Source organism: Phaenicophaeus curvirostris, chromosome Z, assembly GCF_032191515.1.
Source record: "Phaenicophaeus curvirostris isolate KB17595 chromosome Z, BPBGC_Pcur_1.0, whole genome shotgun sequence".
Lineage (NCBI taxonomy): Eukaryota > Metazoa > Chordata > Aves > Cuculiformes > Cuculidae > Phaenicophaeus > Phaenicophaeus curvirostris.
Window position 1 is genome coordinate 37,523,035 of NC_091431.1, and position 27,022 is coordinate 37,550,056.

Sequence of the window (27,022 nt, forward strand, 5' to 3'; positions counted from 1 at the left end):
GCCACTTGAAAGACAACATCCTTTACCTTGCATTGTTGTCCAAACATAGATATTCTCTGGGATCATCAGCGCTAGCATTAGTTGTCTTAACACCCTTATCAATGAACAAACCAGCCTGAAACAAGCAAGGAAATAAAATTTATACTATCCAAAAATAATGTCAGAGCAAACATTAAATTTCTAAAATTTAAACTTTACATTGCACTCAACGCATGTATTAGAAATGCTTTAGATCTTTTAGTTTGGCCTAAGACATATTAACTGAGGGGAAAAAGAGCATCTGCCTATGCTAATTTGGGCAGAGGAAAAGAATTGCCTGGCATTAAAAAAAAATTAATTTCAGATTTCCTGATCTGGAAAAAACAGAAGCCAATCTTGTGGTGAAATCAAAACAACTTGGGCAAATTTGCAAGAATATTATCAACACAAAAACTCAATAATTCAGTATGAAATAACTAACTTGAGAAAAAAATAGAGGCAGAAGCAAGCATTTCTGTTTATTAACCTGAATTATACATATAAATACCTACAGTTACTTTCACCTCAGACCTGAATTGTGATTACAGTTAAGTGCTCCTACAAGTGTAGATCCTCAGACATACTAGTGGAGCTTGCTCATTTAACATGGAATTTTAGCACAGAAACTGTTACCCTTGTTTAAACCTAATCAGAGCCGTGAAGCTGAAACACTTTCTCCTTTACAATGCACTTTTGTATTCAGCATGTTCTAATTCCAGTCTGAAGAAATGCCCTACAGTCCCAAACATACTGTTAACACAGCTTCTATAAGACAGTGCATTGTTTCTTGGTATCTCAGACACTCAACAGTGAAGCAAAATCAGTTTCACTTTGTAAAAAAATTCAATAGTGATTCTGAACTTTATTAGGTTAAGTATTAAGTTAGATAGCTTTGTTAATGTCATTACACATTTATAGATATACATATACACACAGAGCAGCTAGATTCCAAATGAAATAATTAATTTAAGGACTTTAATTTCACTTAGGCGAATGTGGAAAAGATAATACTATCACACCAATAGATCAATACTGAATGCTTGTATCTAGGCTGAGTCTTTTCATAAAAAAACAATACAGAATACCTGGAAACACCTGGAAATGGAAATACAGACTATCTCAATATGGAAACACCTGGATCACTGTACTTTAGAAACTCAGGAAAATAAGTCACAGCTATTACAGGAAGCTATTAGATGAATCACAATTGTAATAGACTGATGCTTCAAGAATCAGCTTTCTTCAGAGTAGAAAATGATGGCATCGGTAAAAGAGTAGCATCTGAAATGGTACTGAGAAAATGTATTTCATTACAAGTATTAATTGATTTTAATTGTTTGTGCCTTATGAGTATATTAAACAGAGTGGACACCTGAAATATGGCAAGAAACTATACACATACTAATTATACACACTCTACAATACCTAGACAGAAACATGCAGTTCAAACACAGCATGAATTCATGACCTAATCAGCTTAAAATGTAAACAGACGAACTGTCACATAGAATAGTTACAAAGAACTACAAAAAAATTTTAATGAGATAAAACATTACCTTAAAATTAGAATGAACTCTGTTGTTATAGAAGATCCCTAGGGGCGTAAGCTCTGACTTGGTTTCAATGGCTAAATTATGAGAATCTCCTGTAGCAACTCGGTGGAACAGATACCATATTCCAACATCCTGCAAGTAAGGAGAGAACGACATTACTTATAAATGAGCCTGATACTGCTATCAGTGCTGATGTAGCTAATCAGAAAATAAGTTTATGCTAAGTTGAACTTGGATATTTTAAGTAACAAAAAGAATAAGAACATATCCCAAACCAACTGCGTACGATGGAATATATTTTTCCAAAATGAAGTCTACAAACAACTGCTCAGCAAGAAAGTAGTTTTCAAGTAGTTTAGAAATAAAGCTATATTCTAGTGAATAGGCACTAAAAAGTATTGCATCCCAGTGAAGCCATGCAACACCACACATTTAAGATCCTCTAAAACTTCAAACCAGAAAACTGTCAAAGTTTATGTTAATTTTTTTGCATTTCAGTTATATTTCATCGCACACTCTTGATTTTTCTTTGTTTATACCATTTACAGTAAGACTCTCAAACCCACCTCCTCTCATCCTTACTGCTACAGTCTGACTAAGGTTTGCTCATCTCTGCTTACATTGGAATTTAATGACACAGCCAAAAAAACCACAAGAGCTTTCAGAAGGCAAAAAAAAAAGCACATCAAGAAGTCTGGCCAGTTCAGGGCACTGTGCCAGTAACACGCAGTAATGACTTCAGCATCTGTTCATTTTCTCCACTTCTTCAACGTCCCTGCTCTTAAAGAAGCTGTCAGCTAAATGAGACCACAGAAGTTCCCCTTTCAACCACATCTGGGTTCACAAGAGTTGGCATCATGATAGTACCTGTATAGCACATACCTACAAATATGGAAAATTTTGCCTGATCGCTTGCTCTGTGCCCTTATAAAATAACATAATCATTTCACAGGCCACAGTAAAGAGTTAAACAGTAGCTAAAGAATCCCTCTGCACTCAGTGCTCCATCTCATGAAAAAGTCATTATCTTCCTGTTCAAGAAACGTGGATAAAGCCAATTCACTCTGGCTTAAAGGATTTCATTCTGAGAATATACTCATTTTCCAAACAGTTCCGGAAATTCTGCTTCACAGTAACATGTTCCCATCCATAATGATGACACACTTTGACATCTCTTGTGATTAACAATTCCAAAGCAAATGTAGATGTTCCATCAATAAAAATACCAAAATCTTACTTCACATGTAATTAAATACAGCTCTGTGCTTGGCAGACTCAAGCAATTTTTATCCAAAACATGTTCTAATGCTTGGAAAAAAGTATAATGAACTTAAAAGCTCCTTAAGCACTTGCAGGCATTCCGAAAAACTGAAAAGGCTTTCCCCCTCTTTCTCCCTCATATACAGCTCAAACAAAAGAAGCATCTATTGCTGATACCTTACAACAGGCTTCATTGTTTAATGAAGGGGTTGTGGGAGGCAGTGCAATTATATTATTTGCTTGTCAATTGTTACAGTTTATACCACCAAAAGCTCTACAGAGCAGAGTTTGTATCAATATAGTTGAAGTGTTCTGTTCCTGAAACATATGTTGTAAACCACAGTCCAAGCGAAGTGTATCAGAGTTGCAAAACTTTTTAACATACACAAATGCTTGCTCTGACTGGGACAGATTTACTGGGACATTACAGATGCAGAAAAAGACCTTGCAGGTTTTAACCACCAGATCAAGGAAGCCGTTTCCTTTAACTTAGCCTGCAATGCTAAAAAAAATTGCAAAGGGACATTACATAGAGAAGGCAAAATGGAAAGTCATTGCATTAGGAAGAGAAGATTGGTCTGATTCAATAAATTTGTCCAGATCCTTTTTAGTGGTAGACAGTCAACTAGGTAATTTGGTGCCAAAAAAAAAAAACGAAACCCAAACTCAAAGCAAGAACACACAAAAAAGTGTGACAAAATTTTCTAATTTCTTTTTATACTCTAGCTACTTCAAATAATTTAAATATTTTTAATCTTGTTCTATTAATAACAGTTTTACTGTGTACACTGACATGCATATTCTACTTCCAGCAGTGGACCCTCTGCAACAACAATCATCTTTCCTGTCTTCCATCCCCACTGATCTCTTCAGAAAAATCCACTCAAAACCATGCACGGCTCAGCGTCTCATCCAATGTAGAGCAGATGCCAGTCTCCTACAACACGTACTGATTAGGTCAGCTTTACCTCACAAGCAGCTGTGACAACAGATTTGCACTAATATGGAGTTCACAACAAGCAAAAGCATGTTAGCAGTTACTGATGGAAAAAAACGACTAAAAACTAACAACAGAAGTGTTTTAGCTGTTTCTCACACAATGAGTGAACTTTTTTTCCTTTTTAGCCATTTTTCATTCCAATGACTACAACTGTGAAGACATATTTTGCAGAGCATTTGCACAGTAAATTCATGACAACCTGTAGAAAATATAGAAGCCTTAATACGAAATACCAGAGGCCTGGGTAGTTTGTGCTGAATTACGTAAAAACACCTCACCTGTGAACCTGCTGCTGCATTATTTATAAGATGATTGTTTGGATGAGAAATCCAGAATGTCGAAACTGCCCTGAAACATTATTCAGAAATAAGTTATTATGGAAAAGTTCTGGCTCCTACATAAGCACCTCCCCTTTGTAACAAACACATAAGAAAAAGCTAAACTGATGTCTGAAACTACTGCTTCACATATGAAAAAAAAACCCAACCATTCCTCCATTTAAAAGTAAAACAAATGCTTTTTTCTTCAGTTCAATGCACAATATTTTGGTGTTGTTCAATACTCTGGAATGATGAACTGTTTTAATGAGCCTCTACAAGAGATTAGCAGTATGAAGAAAAACTTGCAGTGACAATTTGAGGATGTGCATGCCTTTACATGGAAGTAAAGATGCAGACTTAAAAGTCCATTGAAAAAGCATTGCAAGAAACAATAATCTTTCTACAAAAAAAACTTATTTCTTCTCTTTAACAAAAGATTAAACGCTATATTTCCTTTAATACCACTACTACATATAAGGTGTCTGCATTTGTTAAATTACATCTAAAATGTCCCCATTGTCAAAATTGTCAAGCTATTGTCAAAATACTGTCAAAAGATCAACAGCAGTTTAACTGCTGCAGCTGGTTTGGTTTTACTTTTTCACCATGAAATACTCACATGCAGTCTGTGGCTGGCACTGGGACATAATTTCCATATACTTTATCCCTAATACTAATACACATGCTGCTGTTCCTATCTGTAGGAAGAAGAGTGCCTGGTTTTGTGACTAGCCCAAGGTTGTGGAAGAAAGTATTCCTCTGCTCAATACCATCTTCTGTGAAGAAACAGTGACCAAGTGTGTCATAGCCAATGGTGTCCTTTATCTGCAGAAACAGAAGTTCATTATGTCAGTACCAATAGCATTTAATGAGTTTTATTTGACAAGTACCATTTAGTTTTACTATCTTGGCACAGCTGCAGAGTGAAGCTTCAGTATCAGCAGTTCAGATGATCTAAGCATAGTTTTACTTACGCCTTACAAACACACTACTATGTCTTGAGAGCTTAGCTGACTGGTGAGATCCGTTAAAAATAAGTTACTGTTTGCACTTGCTCATTTATTCATTGCAATAAGAAAACTGCTGAGCATCAAACTCAAGAAGGGAGTGGATTATTTTTACTCTAAATGCTCTTTATAACATTTATTTCAACATAGTATGTTTTACTCTCCTTGCACCTACCAGCAAGCCATTAGTTCCATGAACAGTCACACATCTGGAAAAACAGTGATGAATCGAAAGGCCTTCCAGGTAAGTCTTAAAACTATAACCTCCTTTCTCATCCACATCACCACAAAGGTGAAAGTGCACAGGGTAACTTCCAATCTGCTGCTGGCCCATTTGCTTCAATTCCAAATATGAGAGATGAACAGATGTAAAATTCTTCAAAATCTAAAAATATAATGAGAAAGCCAGAAGGAATAACAAACCGTGTGCTTTTTAACCAAGGGAAACTTATGTATACAGTTACCACGGCCCAACATAATATAAGTTACAACAAACATTACTGTCTTGCTCTACATCCTGCTTTACTAAACAGTAGCCTTCATAAATAAGCATAAAAATTAAATCTCCACATGACTGAACCAGAACAATTTTCACCAAACATGTTGCCACTCTTTACCATTTGGTCTTTACCAGCTGGTATGTCAAATATTCTTTATGTATAAACATCCACTGTCCAAATAAACAGAACTCACCCACATTAGGGTCTGTCTATAGTGACGCTGTACCAGCATAGCTCACCTGGGACAAGCTTATTTGAATGAAATCACAGATTAATACAGGTTCAAAGGAACCTGTTGAGATATGTGGTCCAACTGCCAGCTCAGCACAAGGCCACCTTAAAGGACAGTTGCTCAGCACATTGCCCAAGGAATACCTGCAGCCACAGAGATGCTTCTGTGATATCAATTGGTTCCTCCCTTTCATTTTCCTGTTATCTAAGCAGAATTTGGCTTGCTGAAGCTTGGTCCCACTGCTTTTTGTCCTGTCACCGGGCACCTCCAAGACTTGCTGTGGCCTTCTCACTGCCTGAACAGTGTAATTAGATCCCTCCTCTCTGCCTCCCCAGAGTGAACACTTCGTTTTCTCAGCTCCTCCTCACTCATCACTACCTTTACTGGACATATCCCAATGCATCTACATCATCTTTGCAGCGGAAACCCAAAACTAGACACAGCACTCTACAGGAACTTCTCTACTATGGAAGATACAAAATTTCCTTCAGAATCACAACTTCACAATGAAACTACATAATACAAAGTAAAAACATAATGACACTGTACCAGTAACATAGGAAAGCAGAAATATTTTCTTCCACACCTAACCTGCTATGAAAACAGATACCAAGTGCTACAGCTAAACTGCAAGGAGCTGAGAAAAAATCGTTTTTGTTATTTCATTAACTTACCTCTACTGGGTAGTATAAAAAATAACCATATTATGTACTTTGCACTCCAGGGAAATTAGTGACATAGACTTTTCCCCCTGCATCTTGAATTGCACTCCTATGGTTTGTATGCCTAAAATACAGTGATGGTCAAACCCAGGCACCCTCAAGACCTCTGACTCTTAACATTTAAAAGCACTAACACAGTCCTAAAACTACAAACTAATGCCTCTCTTCACTGCCGCTAAGGCTTCCTTTTACGCTGCCGTCCCAGTGACCAGCAGAAAATCCAGGATGAACAAAACCCCTAAGGCCATTAACATTTGTAAGTGCTTAGGCTTCCTCTGCTGGAGTATGCAAGATTAACCTAAGCCGAAAATGCTCTTAGTGCTGAAGTCTAGGTTTGGCAGCAGACACTCAGCTACTCTGAACAGTCTCCTGGGAACAGCATAACCACTTTGATGACTCAAAATGTTTGTTTTCTGCTCCGTCTTCCAGACATCTGAGGGGTGTGCTGTATTTCTGCTATTGTGACAATCGAGGTCACCCTTTGCAAGATTCACAGCTTGTCATTAACTTTTTTCATTACATTATCTTAAACACAAAAGAGCGCCTTGAGCCCACCTACTTGTCTTCCACAGAACAAAAGCTGCCACACAGAAGGGAAAGGGCGTATTTTCTTTCCCACCATTATGTCTACCACTATAAAATTAAAATCTGCATCCAAATATATGAGAAAGAGAGATTTAAACTGTGATGAGCACATAATGAGCACAAATATATTTGCATTTGAAATACAAGGTCTCAAACTTCTCCAGCATCAGTGGAGGGCTGATAGATTGCTAGTTTCAAGAATATTACTTTCCCTTAGCTTTCTTTCTCTTTATGGTAATACAAGAAACTAAAAGCAGTTTCCTTTACATAACTTCAGTACTGTCAAAAAAAATCCAAACCACCACCACCAACAGAAAACAACAAATAAACCATCATGGTCCAATTCAGTTTCTTTCCTCTCCATGCCTCTGTAATGCCTATTTCAGACATGAAAGACCTCTAGGACTCAATGCTTATCACTCAGGGAAGAAGAAGGGAAATGAAAGGAGAAAAGGCAGAGAAAAGAGAGATCAAACTTTATTCTATAATATTACAGTATGTACCTACGCGAACGTCATCTGTAGAGTTTAATCCCTGCCATACAACGTTGCAATATGTGCTTGATACATCTACATTTCATACACTGATACCTCTTCCTCTAATTCTGCAGACTTAGTCTTTGAGTTACATCTAATTTTGGGAAAGCTGAGAATGAAGTCATTTCTACGCAAAGCACAGTACAAATTGATGCTTTAAGTTTTCACATCTCTTCAAGTTTAGCATTAGTCTTCTTGTCCTCAACATGCCTTTACATGACAGAAATCTACTTTAAAATTTTTCAGACCTTGATATGTCCGCCAAATGTATCATAATTGAAGAACTGACAGTCCTTTTCATGATAGCAGGTATTTTCTATCTCCCCCTTGATTAAGATGTTCCTTGTAAGAACTCCGACTTCTGCCCTCATGTCCACTCCATCAATAACTTCTCCTACATGAGGAAACTGAGGATTTTCTGTGCACAAATAGTTTTGAGAGGGGAGGAAAAAAGAAAAAAAAAAAAAGAGTTTCCATTGATTAAAAACAAAGCCAACTTATTTTATATAAGCAAGCTAATTGCAGCCACAAACCCCACACATTCTGATACTTTAGCATGCTATTTTTCTTAGCTTTTTCTTATACCAAGGCACACAAAAAGCATGTAATCATTAGATGATAAACACTAAACTAGCTAATACAAAGCAAATTCCCCCCTTCTGGACTGCAGCTGACTCAATGATAGTTAAGCATCTCACAGGACAATTAATCCAGTATGCTATTCCATGTTTACTTCCAAAACAAAGTGTTGTCCGTGTATCTATCATTTTAGTAAGGCAAACTAATCCTAAACAAATCTCAACATTTTATTTGCAAGTGCATCTTAATTTCAGTCCAACAGTTTCTTAACAAAATGGATAAGAAACAAGGAAAAGTTTAAATGAATCCAATGTATCTACAAAATTTCTAATGAAACATAGATGCAGATTTGCTTTAAAATGAAAAAGATGATGTCTACCAGTCTCTTCTGAAGAAAAGTAAAGAATTGAAAATGAGGCCAAAATGTCTTCAGAAAATAATGTATTTGTCTGCCTCTGAAAGAATTTGCCTTCCTAACTAAATTTCCTTTTTTCTATGTAGCTATTCTGAAAATGCATAAACTAAAATCAAGGAAAACAAGATATTCTGTTTTCACACTGTTCTTCCAAAGACACAATCATCTTTTTATTTGCCCATTTAAACTGAGAAAATTGTCTGGTCCTGTAAACTTTGAAAAAGTATTTATGTGTTGGGTTTTTTTAAATATTTTTTTTCCTCTTGGGTTTTTCTTCCATTTTATTGATCCTCTGAATGCAAACTGTTCAAAGCCTACAAAAGAATACAAACCTAAACTTGTAATTACCACAATATGAAGCAGAATATGAATATGAATACAGTAGTATTAATTCTGCTGTTGAGGATTCTAAAATCCTGTAAATGGTACTGCACTCCTCTCCTTAAAGGCTTAACTATTGCTTTTCCCCATATTTGACTAGCATGCATAAATCAAGAGAAGAAAATGCAACTGGGCCTCCTAAAAAAAACACTTCTTAGTTTTCATCCTGCGAAGGGGCCAAAATAGCTAAAAACTTAGCAAAAAATACAAGAAAATTTCAAAAGATGGTGAGGGATGACAGGGAAAGAGAGGAGAACAGTGGTTTGAAGAAGAGGAAGTAACATCATACAGAGGTGAATGGGACAAAATCAGATCTTGAAGAGCATCGATCAGCTGCTGCAAACGAATTCTGCAAAACAGAACTAGTTAGCTCGTGCTGCAAGCTGCCACTGTAGCCCCAGAAGAAAGTGAGAGCGGATGCTCATGACCTGAAGCCTGCGGACCATCTGGGAGGAGGGCACTGGCACAGAGTGGTAGAAGGAAAACACTGACGCTTGCAGAGCTGGGGAGACAGTCCCACGGGAGGTTCTTGTGAAGTCAAGCAGAATGACTCAGATAATAAAAAAGGAAACGGTCAACAACATGACCATTTTACGCACATCACACCCAATGGAAAAACAGACTGCAAATACTCAGGGATATCCTGTGTGAGCAGAGGTTTGGAAGTGCCACTTATTTCATAACCATTTCACTGGTGGGGGGTTGAGGGGGAACTGAAGGGGGAAAAAGAAGAGATTGTAATTTTCTTCTTTCTCCCCTTTTTTCCTCTTTCCCCTTTTTTAATAACAGAAAAAAATTTAATGATAGCACTTCAAAAGATGGGAAGGGCATGAAAGGCAAATGACCACAACGGCCAGTCAAGGATGTATGAAGAGAACAAGTGAAAAAACAGAAAGGAGCCAAGAAAGGAAAACAAGCACAATTCTTGGAAGAAAACTAAAGCACTCAATGAGCCTGGGAAGAAAGGAGAAAGAAAACTAGCTATGAGGCAGACCTGATACTATACATAGCAATTTTATAGGAAGGAGAAATACAGATACAGGTGTTCTTTACTCCACCCCTCTGAAAGGGACCATCTGGGTTGTGCTACCATGAGCAAGTACTTCACACAAATATCCAAGGAGTGACAGCTCTCATACCTTTGACTTTGACCTGATGCTTAGTACACTCTGGGCAGGGAAGGAGTGTGAATTCCTCCGTCTGATACATTGAATAGTCTGTGCTCGCAACCACAATCCGGTCTCCAGGCTCCCAACTACTAACGTCATCCAGAAGATTTAGTATCACTCCACCTACAGCTTCTACCTGGAAGCCTGAAACTGGGACACCTAATAAAAGAAAAAGTAAACACAATTTAAGGTTATAGTCACCTTTGTATGAAATCATCTCCAAGAAGATACTAATAAGAAACATATGAGATTTTGCAAGCTCCAAAGCCCTCAAGTACAATTCTGCTCTGAAACGTGCCAGTGTGAGACACTATCACAGCCTGCTTATTTGGTGGATCTCAAATGAAACAAACGGAAAAGATGGAACTAACAGTGACAGGAAAAAAAATCTATGATTTTATTTTTAAAATAACTTGAATATCATATGGCAACAATTTGTAGGTTCAGCTATCTTTACTCATTTCAAGTGACATTTTTCTGCCATTTAAAACTATACAGATGTCATCAAGGACATGTCAAAACAAAGTAGGGGGACTTTGCTTTTTATTCACAACAAATAAAACAGTTTGGCAGGCTAAATTACACACACAAGGTATTTCATTGCTTTGTGATGTATTTGATATGTTCAGCAACTCTGACTTACTCTTGACGCTAGCTCTAGAGTACTAGCAAGTAAAAGTTGTATTTAGTCAGATTTTTTTAATGTATATTTTCACAGGGCTGCAATAAACAGTAAAGGAGTAGTACCAAATATCTCAATTATTTAACAAGTAAATATTACATTAACTTAAAAAAAATTATTCTTCTGAGGCAAAATCAATATTACGTAATAATTCTACAAGCAAAAAAAGGATGGCTGTCCATGAAAAGCAAAACTCAGATCGAAGATATCTTAAATGCAAGTATTAATAAAGGATAAAAGCAGATCAGTGGTGGGCCTCCTGGCCCTTCATACCACAAATTTCACCTGGTATAAGAAAAGCTGCCTAAAGTTCAGCATCAAACCGCAAAAGGAGATTGTAACAAAAATAAAATATCTCTATTGGCTTCTACCAAATCTTCTTTTTAGGCACATAATCACCATGTGAGAAGCTTAGATTAAAAATCTACATGAATTACAGATTACTAAAAGAAAAAAATCAAAGCCTCTTTCAGCCTTTTATAAGACTGAAATCTCTATCTAAATACACTAAAAATGAAGGCTCTTAATGTTGTGCTGTTCACATAGTATATATAAATAGATTAAGAAAATAGGTTGTACTGAAGAACCGTGTCCTCATACTTCATCCATAGCAAGAAAAAAAATCCAAAACTTAACTTAAAGCAAGACTCAGAAATTTAAATTGCAACCAACAACTCTAGTGAAAAGAGCATATACAAAATTCTTTACTTCTTCCTTAATTGCACGATTTCATAAAAAGCCTTCCTACCATCATTCCATTCGCTGTAAGCTCTCACAACAAACTTCTGACCATCCACTGTGAAAAATTCTTTCTGAGCAAGAGCTTTACCACCAGTGCTGTGGTTTTCATAATTTCTCACTGATTCATTACAGGAAGAATTTCCACCACCTATGACACCAACAAAAGCCCAGGCTTGCCTGTAAAAAGTGCAAGTATAAGTTTAAATGGAATGGTACTTAGCACATTCTTCACAAACAGGTAAAGGACAAAACAAGGAACACAGAAGTCATAAGTAATCCTTTTGCTGCTTATTCTTTGAAATTAATTTTAAAATACAACTTCAAAATGCAAAAAAAAAAAAAGGGTAAACCTCATTAAAAAGAAACAGTTTAAAATTATTACATGTCCTACATAAAAACTGGCAAACACAAGAGCTCTTAAAGGAGAAGACTTTCAGATACGTTTTTAGCACAACATTCAAGAAGCTAGTTTTTTCCAAAAGCAAATCACAAGAGATGGGCGACAGAAGTAATACAGGATCTTGCTCCCAAAAAGTTTTACCGGGGCACTGGAAGACTAGAAACCAGTGCTGATGTTTCTGCTGCAGCCTGCTACTGTCATAGCTCCGCAGTAAGGGGTAGGCTGCAGCAGTGGCCAGGAGTCCCAGGTGACTGCACTTGCATGAGGCCGTAAGGGACGGACACAGTCAGCAGCAGTTGCTGGTGATCACTGTGCTGGATGGGCAACACCTTTTGACTCTTTCATAATACTCAGACCCAGAAAACAAGACGTATTCTGTTATACAACCATTCCATGATCATCAGTGTTTCTGAGGGCTGAGACCAAGGATTTCTATTTTTCCTCATCAGCCCTTCACTCAGCTGGATACTTACTTGGCTGAGCATCTGCATGGAGCAGGGAACTGTCCTGGATGTACTTCCCCTTCCTACGGCTCTGCTCAATGCATCAACAGTTTTGGAAATTAAAAACAAACTGCATGCCACAGAAAGCTGCCACCAAGTTCAAAACACTAAACTATTTTGCTCTCCTTTACTGCTCTGTAATACCATAATTATGTGCGTAGAGGGAGTAGTTGAGATCATCCTTTAAAAAATGAACAATTTTGCATCATTAAAGTTGAATCATTCAGCACAAATAAAAACAGCATCAGTTACCAGGACTGTAGGCTGTTACTAATGATTGAATCAAAGTTCGATATTAAAACCACCTTTAATCCAGTTGTCTTTTTTTTTTTTTCACTCTTCTCATGATACTCTTATTGATGGGATTAAAAGGCCAAACAAAACCAGTTCAGCAGAGAATGAAGAAAGCCTGCTTCTTGCCAGCTGCAGGCTGAAGAAGTTCCTCATCTCAGACAAACTGGTGTGGAGGCCATGGGCAGAGACGAACACCAGAAACTGACACCTCCAGGTCAGGCTGAGGCTAGCTGCACAGCTACCTGAACAACCACTACATGAGCTTCACTGCTTTCAGGAGGTGGCATTTATTACAGGCCCCAGCACCTCTGGCCAAACTGCTTCAGAGGTAGCACTACAAGCACTTTGCATCCCATGACCACATGCTTACATAGCTATTGACACAAATGCGCTCCTGACAGGAACCGAGGTCAGAACATGCCATCCTGACTGATGGCCCAGCCAAAGCAGAGGGAGGAAACTTACTGGAAAACAGATGTTGCAGGATAGTGAGGGGTAAGAATAGAATGGAAAAACTAAATGACCAATTTCCTGGAAAACAGAAACAGGTTATGCAACACCATCTCGGTGGAAGGTGAAGAATGGACTGGCAGTTAGAAGACTGAGGGTCCCTTTCACTTGCATTGCTAACCCTGTGCAACAAAGCTACATTCAGAACACGCACTGCAAAAAGCCATTTGCAACAAATAAATAAATGGCATAGCCGCTTAAACCTCCTGCTTTAATAATTACTATTATGCCTCTTTTTCTGTCGCATCATCCAAACTCTGACCTACTGAAAATAATAGTCAGAATATAAAGAAAAACCTTAAAAGTATACTTCAATAACAAAGCATTTTACAGATCAGTTTTCTTGTAGAATCAGAGGAGGGGTAACGTACTTTCATTTCAACAGTGCACAGGTATGAATAAGACTGTTTGATATACAGGATTAGCATCCCTTTCCTGTATTTAGTTACTAGCTTGGCATTCCCTGCTCCCCAGACAAAGTCATATGCATTGAAAGTGTCACCTAGCAACTTTCTGTCTCTGTGTTTGAATGAGATACGTTGCTGCACTCAGTTTTCATTTATTTCTCTAAAGAACAGTTATAAAGAGCAAGTAATAAGTCTATTATACAGATACCTGTGCATATCAGTCTCTGCACTACCAAAATGCTGCACAACAAATACTGCTACTGCAGTACTACATTCAACACTGAAAGACTTTAAGAACACACACAAAGTCTCGTGAATCCCCAAAAGGTGGCAGGATCTGTATCTACTCTGTACTCAGCACAAAACAAAATAAATTATTTACCTGTAACTCAATCCTCTGACAAACTTACTTCCCAGAAGATTTTGAATAGTCACTCTGGTTTCCTCCAGTAGATTTTTAGCAGCTGAATCTCCTACAGCAATAGCAACAATGCGACCAGGACTTCCACTTTTCAGTAAGTTCTGGAGCTTCAAGCTGTCTTCTGAAAATTCATGAGTATCAAACTTAAGCATTTCTAAAATCTCTGCTGTGTCCTGATCGATCACTCTCACATTTAGTCCTCGGGAAAAATTCTTTTTAAATGTATAATGACCACAGGCCAGCCCTGAGAAATAAATAGTCTTTGACAGAAGAGTCCACGATAACTTCTGGCGCCCATGCAACTCCAGTGTTCCTCCAGGGCCCACACCAATAAATTTTTTGCCAAATTCTGGCACATCAGCACCTTTGTTTGACTTTCCATATAAAATAATAGTTGCTTTGGATTTATAGCGGCATTTCTCTGCTCCAACATGAAGCATTCCACCATCCTTTATCAGGATAAATTGAGTTCTCAAGGTAATATTTTTAGAACCTTCTTTGTCATCACCAAAAACAAGTAAACCTAAAGGAAAAAAAAAAACATTTCTGTAGGTCAAAGCAAAATTCAGATAGAATCAAAGAACCAAGTTATGCAATAAGAATAACAGAAAAATTAAAGATTTATTTTCCACACCCATGAATTAAGCTGTTACATTCATATATGTGTTTAAGAATATTTGGGAAAGTAACTCCTACCAATTGTCATTAGTCTTTCTAACAACTGGGCCGGTTTATTCCTATTTTCTTCTGTAACTTTGGTAGAATTACTAACATACCACAGTCACCATCAGAAGACAATCAGATCTTGTACAGGGAAGGCTACCACACAAGCCTTGTTTTACTATATCCTAAAGAAAACCATGTCAATGTTCCACTGGAAAGACTCTACAGTGTTCAAACATCTTTCTAATTATACTCCTGGCCTGGTAGCAGGATGAAAAGTAAAAGCATGGGAACTGGCCAATAAAGTGCAACATGAAATTCCAACATATTTTTCACATAATCACAGAAAAAAAAAGTAGGCAGTAAACTGAAGCATGATATTCATTTCATACCTCCATCCTGTATAACTATAGAGTGCACTGTAGCGTCTGAGTTCAGACGAAACAAATCCCCTTTTTTGATAAAAACTCTTTTTTCAGGATCTTTTCCAGGGCTCCAGTTTTTAAGACGAGGATTCTGATCGGGACAATTCTCTGAAATACAATGTGAAATTCAGCTTTTAAAAATCAAGTATCATCACATCAATCAAGGTAATATCAGGATGAACAGAAGCAAGGCCGAGTCAGTCACTCACAAAGGATTCCCTCCTCCTTCTGTGGTTACAATACTGCAGCCACTGACGCTGCTGGTTGTATTCCAGTCTCCAACAATATACCTGAAAGGTGGCTAAATTCTCAAAGCTCAGAAGCCATTCTTATACTGAATTAAACTACTGATGGCCACACGCTTAAATGTCAACATATACTGGTGACTTTCGAACCCTATCTGACTTTTTGAGATTTTTCTATATCACCTGCAGCAGATGAGGAGAGATAAGTGGGAAGCACTCAGATCCATAGCAGTCACAACACTGAGCACTAGATGTTCTAGGCCACCTACACAGGCCAACTAGCATGGTTGTAAAGCATCTAAATATCTCAACTCTGTTCTTTAAGTGTGGGTCAGCAGGTAAGAGATAAAAAGGGATAAGACATCCTTAGTATATTTAGTATAATATCTTACTGGTTAGAGCTATTTCCTGGGAGACAAGACACTTGGGTTTAAACTCACAGTTTGTGCCTCTTAGGAAGTCAGCTTAAATATCAGGCTACAGACCACACAAAACCAGGGACACAGCAATCATTGCTGAACCCTGTTGAAGGTCTGCCACTACAGAAGCACTAACACTATACTACCAGGCCAGAAAAGGAGAAGCAGCAAGAACTGACAGGGTCACGTGATTTCAGATAAAGTTACAGAAGTATAATATTTACAACATGCATATTAAGCAGCTGAGTAACGCAGCAGCATAGACATACTACAAAACATATGGGTAGTCTATTCCTTGGATTTTCTTACCAAAAGAAAAGTCAGACTGAAAGTATATTTCTTAAGCAAAAGACAACCAAAAAGATGCCAAAATAAACAAGTTAGAGCAACAGCTCACAGCAACAGTCAAAAAAGCCTCTTCCCATTCTGGGAAAAAAAGCACACATCTGCAACGCAACTTTGGGGGCAAAAAGCTATTAGCAATAGTCCATTCTTGCAAAATCTAAAGGAAGTGAAACTTATCCACATGTTTAACACAAGCCAGCCTTAGTTTTGCCAATAGAAATGTTTTCCCTTTGGAGTTACTTTCCACATTTCAATTTTCGACTCAGGAAATCCATATAAACCAAGATTTGACTACCAGTGAGAAAAAAAAAAGAAAAAAAGAAAAAGCAAAACTGCAGAAGGGCAAAAGGCATCCAGGTAGTAACATAAAAATAAAAACAAAAGAAAATCTTTTGGGGGATCCTAAGAAGACAGCATCTAGAAAGTGATATTCAGCATGAGGGGAAAGCAAAAAATCAAGAAGCACTGTGATCAGTAAGACTGCTGAGCACTCTCTGGATAAACACAAATCTATTGCCTGACTCATGCAGAGTCACTAAACCCCTTGCCCATAGACACCACACACATAAATGCTATGAACAAATACATATTTCCTGGCTGGTAGCAAAAGGAAATGTGAGGAAATCATGAGTCAGCATCCTGACGACTTCTGCTTAGCATGATTCACAGAAGATCCAGTAACTGTAATTTTTTCTGTTGAGTCAGAAAGTAGAGGTATAGCACAATAAAGCAAAGACATATTTAAATCTGTTGTACATTGCAGTCCAGCAAAGACACTATCAGCATCAGAAACAGGCACTTCTGTAACACAAGCATGCTTCTGAAGCACAGTGGATCAACTTTTTGGCAAGCAGATCAGATATGCTCAGCAAAAGTACTTTGAAATTATCCCTTAGCAATTGCAGTGGGGAAATATCTAGTAGTTAGTAATTCACCATATATTACCTCCAAAATTACTGATTAGATTTTACAGACCATGGTCATTGCCGCTACAGTTAAGGTTAAATGAAAACAGAAGCATAGAACAAAAAACATTTGGTAGCTATGGCCTCCAAATTTAACCACTCGTGTTGCAATTTTTTCCAGTCAAGCCTCTGCTTCAGAGCATTTTTGGGCCAGCTCTCTTTAAAGTTTGGTTGCTTCTACAGGGGGGAAGGAGGGAAGGAAGTGATGTTTTGCAAATGGTGGAAAAAAAAGCAAACAAACAATTACAGAAAAAAAAAAACAGCCTGTAAAAAAAATTCTTGAATCTTCCGCATGCTAGAGAAAGGATATGAAATCTGGCAGGAGAAAAGGCAGGAAACAGTTCTCTAGATTTAGTTAAATATTTCTTTCTACCTGCTTAGCCACCGAGTCTGGAGTTTTTAAAGCCCCTGGGAAAAAGTTATCAGTGTTATACTATGCACAGCAGAACTTTATCACAGTCTGGCAGCTAAATTTTCTGAGGATCCTGTTTACCCTGGGCAAGCTCCAGCTGAGAGCCGCAAAGGCCATGCAGAACTTTTCCCTGAAAACCTCCCCAGCTTATCATCCTGACCCTGCAGCACAAGCCCCTGGAAATGCGGAAGGAAATTGCATTTCCAGTGCTCTCCCTGATCTCTCCAGTGTTCAAAACTCTTTAGGAAAAAAAAAGATGATGACAGGAAGATAAAAGCAAGGAGGAAAAAAGAAAGCAGCTGATAGGCAGGAACAGAAATGCAGTCAAGTATCATTTTTCCTTTGGGAAAGGCATGACGGAGGTTTAGGATTTACACACAATTACTGCTAAGTCTCACATTCCCTCCACTACCTTTTAAACAGCCATTAAAACTACTGACAATATGGATTTCCAATTAGCCCCTAGGAACACTGCACCTAGCCAGAACTGACGTCATTGGCTGCAGCAGCACATGTGCTACATTGGAGATGAACATATTGACATTTCAATCTGTTTGAAAACTTTTGGGGAGTTGCAGACTCATCCAGATTTTCCTTGGTGCCTCTAGCAGTTTCTCTTGTGCCAAGGTTTCAAAAGGTGCATGATGGCTTTCTCTAAAGCATAACTCAGAGACACTTCAGAAAAACACAACGCAACAATTGATGTTGAAAACTGGCCTGGACTTCCACTGAGCAGCAGTGGAACTTAAACAATAGCAGTCAGGTCCTTGGGTTACTCCTCACTCCATACATAAGTCATTACTGTAGATAAAAGAAAAGCCTGCCTACTAAATCAGAGCAATTCTTCCTGCAATATCCTCAGTATCCCCAGCTATCCATCAACCATATGCTGGCCATGCATCTAGTGCTAAAAAGTCTGCACAACTCAATGTCTCTAGAATGAGCTAGCGTAGATGAAACAAAACCATTCCAATATCACATTTCTGAAAAAGGGCAAGTCATCTCCTTTATATTATCACCTTTTAAGGCATAAAGGGAGTATTACTTTACATATTCCATTGCACAGTAACACCCCATTTCTACTAAAGCCATCATCAAAATCTACAACTTTTAGTTAATTAAAATCTGAAGTCTCGGTATCAAAGAAGAATGGTTCTTCTTCCCCCCACAAAGTATTTCTCAGAGTCAACTGGCTAAGTCAGCCTTCAGCCTTCTCTTGGACTTGGCTATAACTGAAGAACTTCCTGCAGATAAGTACTCCTGATAGCAGTGATCTGAAACACTACATAGCAGTAACTTTCCACTTACCTCAGGCTTTTTTTTCTTCATAATTATTATGCAATATCACTAAGTAAATTCACCCAAGAAGACATCTCCACAAGCCGCCACCAAGAGTGCCTGGGTTAGATGTGTGCATCCATTTTGTACTTAATATTGAAATCCTCAACTGGTTATCTAACTTGTTCAACTTGTGCTGCATTGACTTTGGAAACCGAATCTTTTGAGTTACTATGCCAAAAGCCACTGAGGAGTCTAAGGTCTGTTGCAACATAACAGTTAACAGTTTCAACTCAAAACCCTATTTAGCCTTTAGAAACCTGATTTCTGCCTTAAACAAACAAAAACCCCAAACCAAACACCAACAACGCATGTCCCAATCCATGCTATCAACTTTTTGCAACTGCACCTCATAGCAACTCCCAGCAGTATTTAGTGAGGTGGATGTATACTTAGTGATCAGCAGTTACTCACACCACCTGTTCATGCTTTATAACCACTGACACATTTGGGAGGTTTTCCAAATTCCAGGAAAGTTCCCCGGTTTTCTAAGGTGAGCTAAAAAAAATCAGGGCTAATAGATCAAGAAGATCCCCACCCAATTTGTGAGTAAACAAAGCAAACTTACACTGTTGGTATAAATCCTCCTAGATTTAAAATATTTTTACTTAAACTCTCTTTTACTGCCTTCCTTACTTACTGCTTAAACAGACAGAATTTCACTTTACCAGCAATTTGTGAAAATATCATATAGATTCTGCTGCAGATAAAAATAATTACACCTACACAACATTCATGCTTCCTTCTCCCTCACCAGCAGTCTTTACTTACTGCTATGACTTTTTGTTTCATGAAAGTAAATCAAATCATGCACAGAAAAAAAATATAAAAATGACACTGATCACAGAAAAAGCAGCTGATCTCAAACCCCAAACACCACTTTCCTCAATATTAAATACGCATCCTGTTTTTCAATGTAACTTTTAATACTAACCCTGAAGCTGAATTATTGAATAATATTCACAGTAATCATAACATCTAGCATGATTTTGCTTGCAAATGAACTTACCATCCGGAGCATATTTTGAAGCTATTCCCCAAAAAATCCCCAGTGCAATGAAAAGTGAAAGGCTAGAAATGGCAAAGCAAATGAGAGTATTTTTATGCCTGTTGGCTTCTGCCTGACGGCGGTGCTGATCCACTGGTAAGGATGGGAGTCTTGTCCGGGCTTCTTGTCTTGCAGAGGTAAATTCAGCTGCAGCATGGCTCTGTGATGGTGGCGGGGGACGGAGAGGAGCAATTCTCCCTGGGATGTACCCTGAAGACCTGTGACTGCTCCCGTTCTGAGGCCGAAGGAACTCAGGGGAGCTCCCCCTGGCATCAGTGTCTTGCATGTTATAGAGTCACTGGAACATGCACACAGACACACAGAGGGGAAAAAATAAGAGACAGGTTTTTAGAATACATAAAAGTTAAAAAAAAACCACAAAAAACCAAACAAAAAGCAATTTTAAGCTACATGCCTTTTGTAGAAGAACAGCCACTGAAACTATGGCTGTTTAAAAAGTATCAGTGACTCAGTTGCTACTGGTCATTTGCCCTGGTATAGCAGACTGAAAACAAAATTAAACTCAAAAGCATCTGGTATGGAAACGCATTACAGCCCAGACTATTTCTTCATAGTTCTACGAGGTATTTTTCAAAGAACGTTATCATAGTTAACTTGTATTATGCAATTAAGAAACAAACTGAACAATGAGAAAGCTAGCAACCCCTCCTTTAGCTACACAAAGAATGCCTAAATGTATTTCTTCTGCATGCAGAAACTGAACAAACTCTTCATTGTTTTCCTGTGCAGAAAAGAAGCTGAAGCAAGCCCTCCTTCAACAATACAAGCAGTAAAAATCATTTAAATATATTATATAAAATACTAAACATAATTTTATTTACATACATGCTGATGCAACTTAGACAATGCTTCTAATTAGCTGTGGCAGATAGAACACACAAGTTTGGTTGCTAGCAAAGGTACATCAAGAATAGTCCTGTAAAAAGTTATCTGCACCTTGATCAGCCAACCTCATGGTGTTTCTTTTTGCTGAAATGCCTGGGTTTGGTCTCAAAGCCTTGCAGCAACATCACTGCTTCAGATCTCTACACCTATCACCCAGAAGTGAGCACTACTTATTTTTTTTTTTTTTTTTTCCCCAGTTACTAGCATTGTTTCTATCTTTTCCCACAGCAACTAGTGAGGAAAGCCTAACAAAAGCATCACTATCTGGCCCATCCTCATCAGCAGTTCTAACCTACCATGCTGTTCTGGTTTGATTTAAGAGATACAAAACTTCAGTTGACTGTTCTCTTATGCTTTCTGCTCAGCTGTGTTGTACTGTATGGAGTATTCTCAAAGCTGCCATGATTTTTTTTTTTTAATTAATGCGTCTTAGGGAAGGGATTTTTGGGAAGGCTGCTGAAGTTTCAATTAACTGAAACTCAACTTTCTAAACTCAGTTCTGAAGGGGATTTAGGCATAGATGATGTATATTAAATAGCAAAATAAAACCTATAAAAAATGGAAGAGCATAAAGATCCTTCTTCTCTTTTATTAAACAAAGGGAAGTTTGAGCTATACTCTGAAGTGCCAGGCACGCTGATTAAGGAGTAACATGACAGCTGTAACCTTACTCTGGGAAGCAGCTAAGGAGCCTTTTGTCTCACATGCTGCAAAATCTGATACTTCGCTGTTTCAAGGCAAAAGAGTTGTTATATATGCCCTTTCTTTGGAGACAATACATCTCCAGATGTACGCACAATGACAATACAGGCACTGAAATATTAACTGGAGTAGCCATCTCAGAGTGCAAAAACTATGCGTAGTCCTCCAACAACGTTCCTTGCACCTGCACATTGTAGCAAATTGATTTTCAGCATTCTCCTTTCCGTACTTTGAGAAACTACTTCCCAAACCTGACCTTCTCCACTCAAACTTGACTGGCCAATGTGTTATGAGCACTGTGGAACAGCTTGCTTTCACCACAAGTGCTTTTACATTCAACTAATAATTTTTCAGCAGTGAAAACTCAACCATTTCTATGTTTTAGAAGTGGTGTTAAAGCTGAATAGAGAAAAAGCTTTTCAACTAAATCAAAGGCAGTATTTATGTCCAGCTGAAACAAATACTGAAGTATCTTTTTAATTAAATATCTGGAGAAATCTGATCCAGCACTGAAATTTTTTTTACACTTTGGGCCCCCAGCTCCTTAAACTTGATTAAAAAGTTTACAGATAAGGCTTTTATCTATCACACAGACAAAATTACTCCAAAGCGTTCATTATAACATGACACAAAGATATAACAAGTTTGTTAACTGCTCAGCTATATTAACTAAATCCAGAATGGTTATACAAAACTTAAACTTACTTTTACAAAATAATTTTACTGCAATTTTGCCTATTAAGGCTTCTTAAAGTATTGCTAGTTATTTAATGAATAAAATCATTCATTACAATTGATATCAAAAACACTTATGTCATATTTCAAGCATATTTTGTTTTGCACAAAGCATTCCACCTTGTTTGTGAGCCTCATTTTGCAAACTGTAAAATTCTTCAAACTATCTCACTCAAGTGCAAACAAAGGTCACCCCAAGGATGAGTGGAAAAGAGACTGCCTTAGAGGATCATAGAATCACAGAATTATAGAATGGTTTGGGCTGGAAGGGACCTTAAAGATCATCTAATGCCAATCCCCCTGCCATGGACAGGGACAAAAGAGACCTATTAAAAAATAAAAACAATGAAACAAAGCTATAAGTAGATACTTAGCACAATCAAAATATTTAATATATCATTTTCCATTACAACAGGAGTAAGTATTTCAACATTTCCTTCCCTCTTCCTGTGTTATTTGAAATTCTTTAGCTGTAAGAAAGATCTTTCCTAAACTGTAAAGTGGCTACTGGATTTTCTTTAAAATTAAGACACATTAATAACCTGATATAAATTATTGACTTTTCACTTCTATTCTGTGGAAGTCTTCAGATAGTACCACACAAATGCAAGTGCAACAATTAGCTATATGGCCAGCTACACGGCCCTAGAGAATGAGGTTATTTGGCTGCACAGAGTTTGACTAAAATGCAAGGAAAAAAAAACCTCATCTGTTTTAACTACTTAAATACTATATTTCCTTTCAAGTTCCCATGCACTTGAATTTTTCCATGTAACACTCTTTGTTTCTCTACTCAAGGTTTGACATTTCCCTTTGATTTGTGCCTATGCAGTATTGCTTCAAAAAAAAAAAAAAGGGGTGGGGAGGGGAAGCAGGGGTGGGTAAAAAACGTTGAGATCAAAGGCCCCAGGAGACCATCTGCAATTAAAAACACCAGAGAGGATTCACTTCTGTCACCAGGATCTCTTAACCCACAGCAGCAGGAGTTCTTGTAAAGGACCTCACAATCTGAGCATTCTGATGGTGCATTCCAAGATAAGACCACCACTTTTACAATTGTACTGTAGTACTGTAGTATACAAAGTGATACAGTATTTACTTAGTAGCTTGCTTCACAGTGATTCCAGTAAAAGTCAAGTTCTTGCACAATACACAGCCATTAACCTTACCTAACAGAGTTATATAGAATTCAGTCTGTTCATATCTGCTATTTCCCATGCCATTCAGGCAGACTGCTGTCTGAGTATTCCCAAACTTCTCTTCCTTCAGCCTTTAGTAGGGTATCATACAACATTTTCAAACCCATGATTCACCACAGCTTTCTGTCAGAGCCACAGTTATGCAAGTGTTTCCAGCTCACCAGTACCAGGGGAGCTTCCAACACATGGATTCAAATAAGAGCATCTCAGATGCTTCAGCCCACTACATACTTGTTAATATCCATGTACTGGAAGGTTACACGATCTGCACATCGCTCTTTTGCAAGTGTAGTGCTGCTCCACATAATCCAGACTTCTGCTTATGCACGCCTTCCCATAACATAAGCAAGCAAGTACTTTCCATACTCCTCACATTAGTTGCCTCAGTTTAAAACACTTTTTTTGGGAAAAAACAAGTTTATTTTGAACAGCTTTTGAGTAAAACCAGTGAATACCTGCAAGTCTGGCTCTGCCAACACAGCACCTGAGCTGTATGGACAGCAAACCCCACCAGACAGACAGCAATAAGCCACTGAACAGGCTGCAACATCTCCAGTCTCCTCACATACTATTTCACCACTTTTAACTTCTGCCACTTCTACATACTCACACAAACCCACATTCTTCCACATTGGCAGAAAGTAGGAACATATGCAAAGTACAACCAAAGGATAACATCTGAATCTCCAGAGATGTGAGTGGGCACTCGAAAGCAAGTGTCACACTTATTTGTTATTTGGTTTGGTGCTGGTTTCCTGGAACCCAATTGGATAATTTCACAAGGTATTCAAAACTTCACCTGACACCACCCAAAACCATAGGGATTATTTCACACTTTTCTGCTATCAAATGCTTAGGGTAACAAAACATGTCAAATGCAATAGAAAGCTCCCACGCTGTTGCATCTTTCCAAAACTCTGTGAATGAAATATGCTTACTTCCATATAGTGCAAAGAAATTAACGCTTCCCTTAAAGCACACTTCAAGGATGTACAGTTAAGAGGTCTTAAAAATAAAACAAAAGAGAAGCTAGAGGAGCTGAGGACCACATTTCTTGGGACAAGTCTTTTCAAAATACCACAGATCAAGAGACAGAAGTGCCAGCATACAAGATATTTACAGTATACTTCTATATACGCACCTTGTCTTAATCTTCATTAGCTAGTCTAATGAAATGACGAGCAGTGTCCCTCAGGGGACACAAGGGCAAGTGTTGTTTAATATCTTCATCAATGATATAGACAATGTGATTGAGTACACCCTCAGCAAGTCTGCAGATGACAACAAGTGGAGTGGTGAGGTTGACACCCCTGAGGGATGGAATGCCATTCAGAGGTACCCTGACAAACTGGAGAAGTTGGCTTGTGAAAATCTCATGAGGTTCAACAAGGTGAAGTGCAAGGTCCTGCACCTGGGTCTGTGCAGCCCTCAGTATCGATACAGGCTGGGGGAAGAAGTGATTGAGAGCAGCCCTGAGGAGGACTTTGGGGTCCTGCTGGATGAGAAGCTGGACATGAGTAGGCAACGTACTCCTGAAGCCCTGAAGACCAACTGTACTCTGAGCTGCATCAAAAGGAGCATGGCCAGCAGGTTGATGGAAGCGATTCTGCCCCTCTACTCTGCTCCATACCTAGAATACTGTCACTATGGAGCCCTCGGCACAGGAGTGACATGAAACTGTTGGAGCAAGTCCAGAGGAGGGCAACAAAAATGATGAATGGTGTGGAACACATCTCCTGTGAAGAAAGGCTGAGAGAGTTCAGGTTGTTTACCTTATAGAAGAGTCTGAGAAGACCTTATTGTGGCCTTTCAATACTTACAGAGAGCTTATAAGAAAGATAGGGAAAAACTTTTTAGCAGGGCCTGTAATAGTAGGACAAGTGGTAATATTTTTAAACTAAAAGGGGAAAAGCTTAGATGGGATATTAGGAAGAAATTTTTTTATGCAGAGGCTAGTGAAACACTGGAATAGGTTGCCCAGAGAGGTGGCAGATGCCCCATCCCTGGAAACATTCACAGTCAGGTTGTATGGGGCTCTGAGCAACCTGAGTGATTTAAAGACATCCCTACTCACTCCAAATTCAATCCCATTCAATCCAAACCATTCTATGATTCCATGAAATTTTTTTGAGTGCATGAGCCTCTCTTCAGGTCAGAAGCAAATTTCAAACCTATATAATTAAACTTTCCCTACTTATATATATATATATGTTTAGGTGATATGCAAAATGATTTATTTATTATCTATCAACTAGAAAGAATGTGGGTGCAAGGGGAGAGGATGGTGAGAAGATTGCTTCCCAAGGGAAAGCGACAGGTAATTTTCAGCCTGTGGAATATGTATTTGTCTGTGGGAACAAGTATGAAATTGCTGCACATCAAGCAAAACCACTCTTGAGTTCACAGCTTGCAGCATACAGCAGAGCCACAAACTTGGTGCCCAGTCTCTTCTGAAGGGGTTTGGTAGATATCCATTAAGGATGAAGCTGAAAGATCAAAGTAGCATTTTGTACAAGAAAAATTGTTTCCTCCTCCAATAATAACTGGGCTTTTGTTCTTCATCCACAGTTCATGTGAATGAGCTCTGCAGCAGTCACTTGGTTTCATTTACATAATTGTCAGGAAAGCATTTGCTGCAGCAGATGAAATATGCAAGCTTTCAGAAAATTCATGTGCAGAATTTAGGGATTTTCATAGTTCTTCTGCAGAGATGTGTCATACTGCAGAAACTGCAAGGATGTGTTGGTCTTTTCCAGTTCCCAGACACCAGAAACGGTCCTGCAAGAATTCAACTGTTCTTAACTGACCTCAAGACACTGCAGTTTTGACTCTGCTCTGATATATTTGTAACATCTTCAGATCTTGAAACAAAGAAACATAAGCCATCAACCACAGCATGGAACTGTACTTTGTGTATCTAAAATGAAGCCTGACACTTCCAGCGATTTTATTTCTTTCCCCTTTGTTTCCTCTTGACACAGTTATTCTTTATAAAACTCTTACAAATTATGGAACTCTATTGTGGTTTTTATTCGTTATTAAAACAACAGCAGGTTATGCTGAAGGAAACTGTTCAGAAACCACTTTTTTCTTTGTGTACAAGTGAATTGACCAATGCCTTAAATACAGAGGATCCAACAGAGCACACCAAGAAGTCCAGCACATGTGTTGAAACTGGCAACAAGAATGGAATAATTTTTAGTTTCTCTCATTTTCAGAAATGAAAGATTAATGTGCATAAGACATCGAGAGTGGAAACCTGCATTTGAATCACATCTCTGCCATTTGCTTGCCACATGAGTCACGGTCTGTTTGGGCCTTAAGCCTGTAAGATGAGGAAAAAAAGTAGCCACTAGCCTCGTAGGGATATCGTGAGGGTCAGTTT

At 38.2% G+C, this 27,022-nt stretch overlaps 1 protein-coding gene across 3 annotated transcripts in view; it reads right to left on the reverse strand.

Moving 5' to 3' along the window:
- CEMIP2 (cell migration inducing hyaluronidase 2) overlaps positions 1-27,022 on the reverse strand; it is a 49,429-nt gene that overhangs the window by 14,600 nt on the left and 7,807 nt on the right. For 2 of the 3 annotated variants that reach the window (XM_069880815.1, XM_069880813.1), the window contains exons 2-12: positions 20,057-20,393; positions 15,291-15,431; positions 14,197-14,758; positions 11,708-11,877; positions 10,248-10,436; positions 7,982-8,151; positions 5,334-5,543; positions 4,771-4,976; positions 4,110-4,179; positions 1,575-1,703; positions 27-115 (exon numbers count right to left, since the gene is read on the reverse strand). In XM_069880815.1, coding sequence (XP_069736916.1) covers positions 27-115; positions 1,575-1,703; positions 4,110-4,179; positions 4,771-4,976; positions 5,334-5,543; positions 7,982-8,151; positions 10,248-10,436; positions 11,708-11,877; positions 14,197-14,758; positions 15,291-15,431; positions 20,057-20,381 — 2,261 coding nt within the window. In that variant the 5' untranslated portion in view covers positions 20,382-20,393. Of the gene's footprint in view, positions 1-26; positions 116-1,574; positions 1,704-4,109; positions 4,180-4,770; positions 4,977-5,333; positions 5,544-7,981; positions 8,152-10,247; positions 10,437-11,707; positions 11,878-14,196; positions 14,759-15,290; positions 15,432-20,056; positions 20,406-27,022 lie in introns of those variants that run through there. The other variant, XM_069880814.1, reaches the window with a different exon arrangement.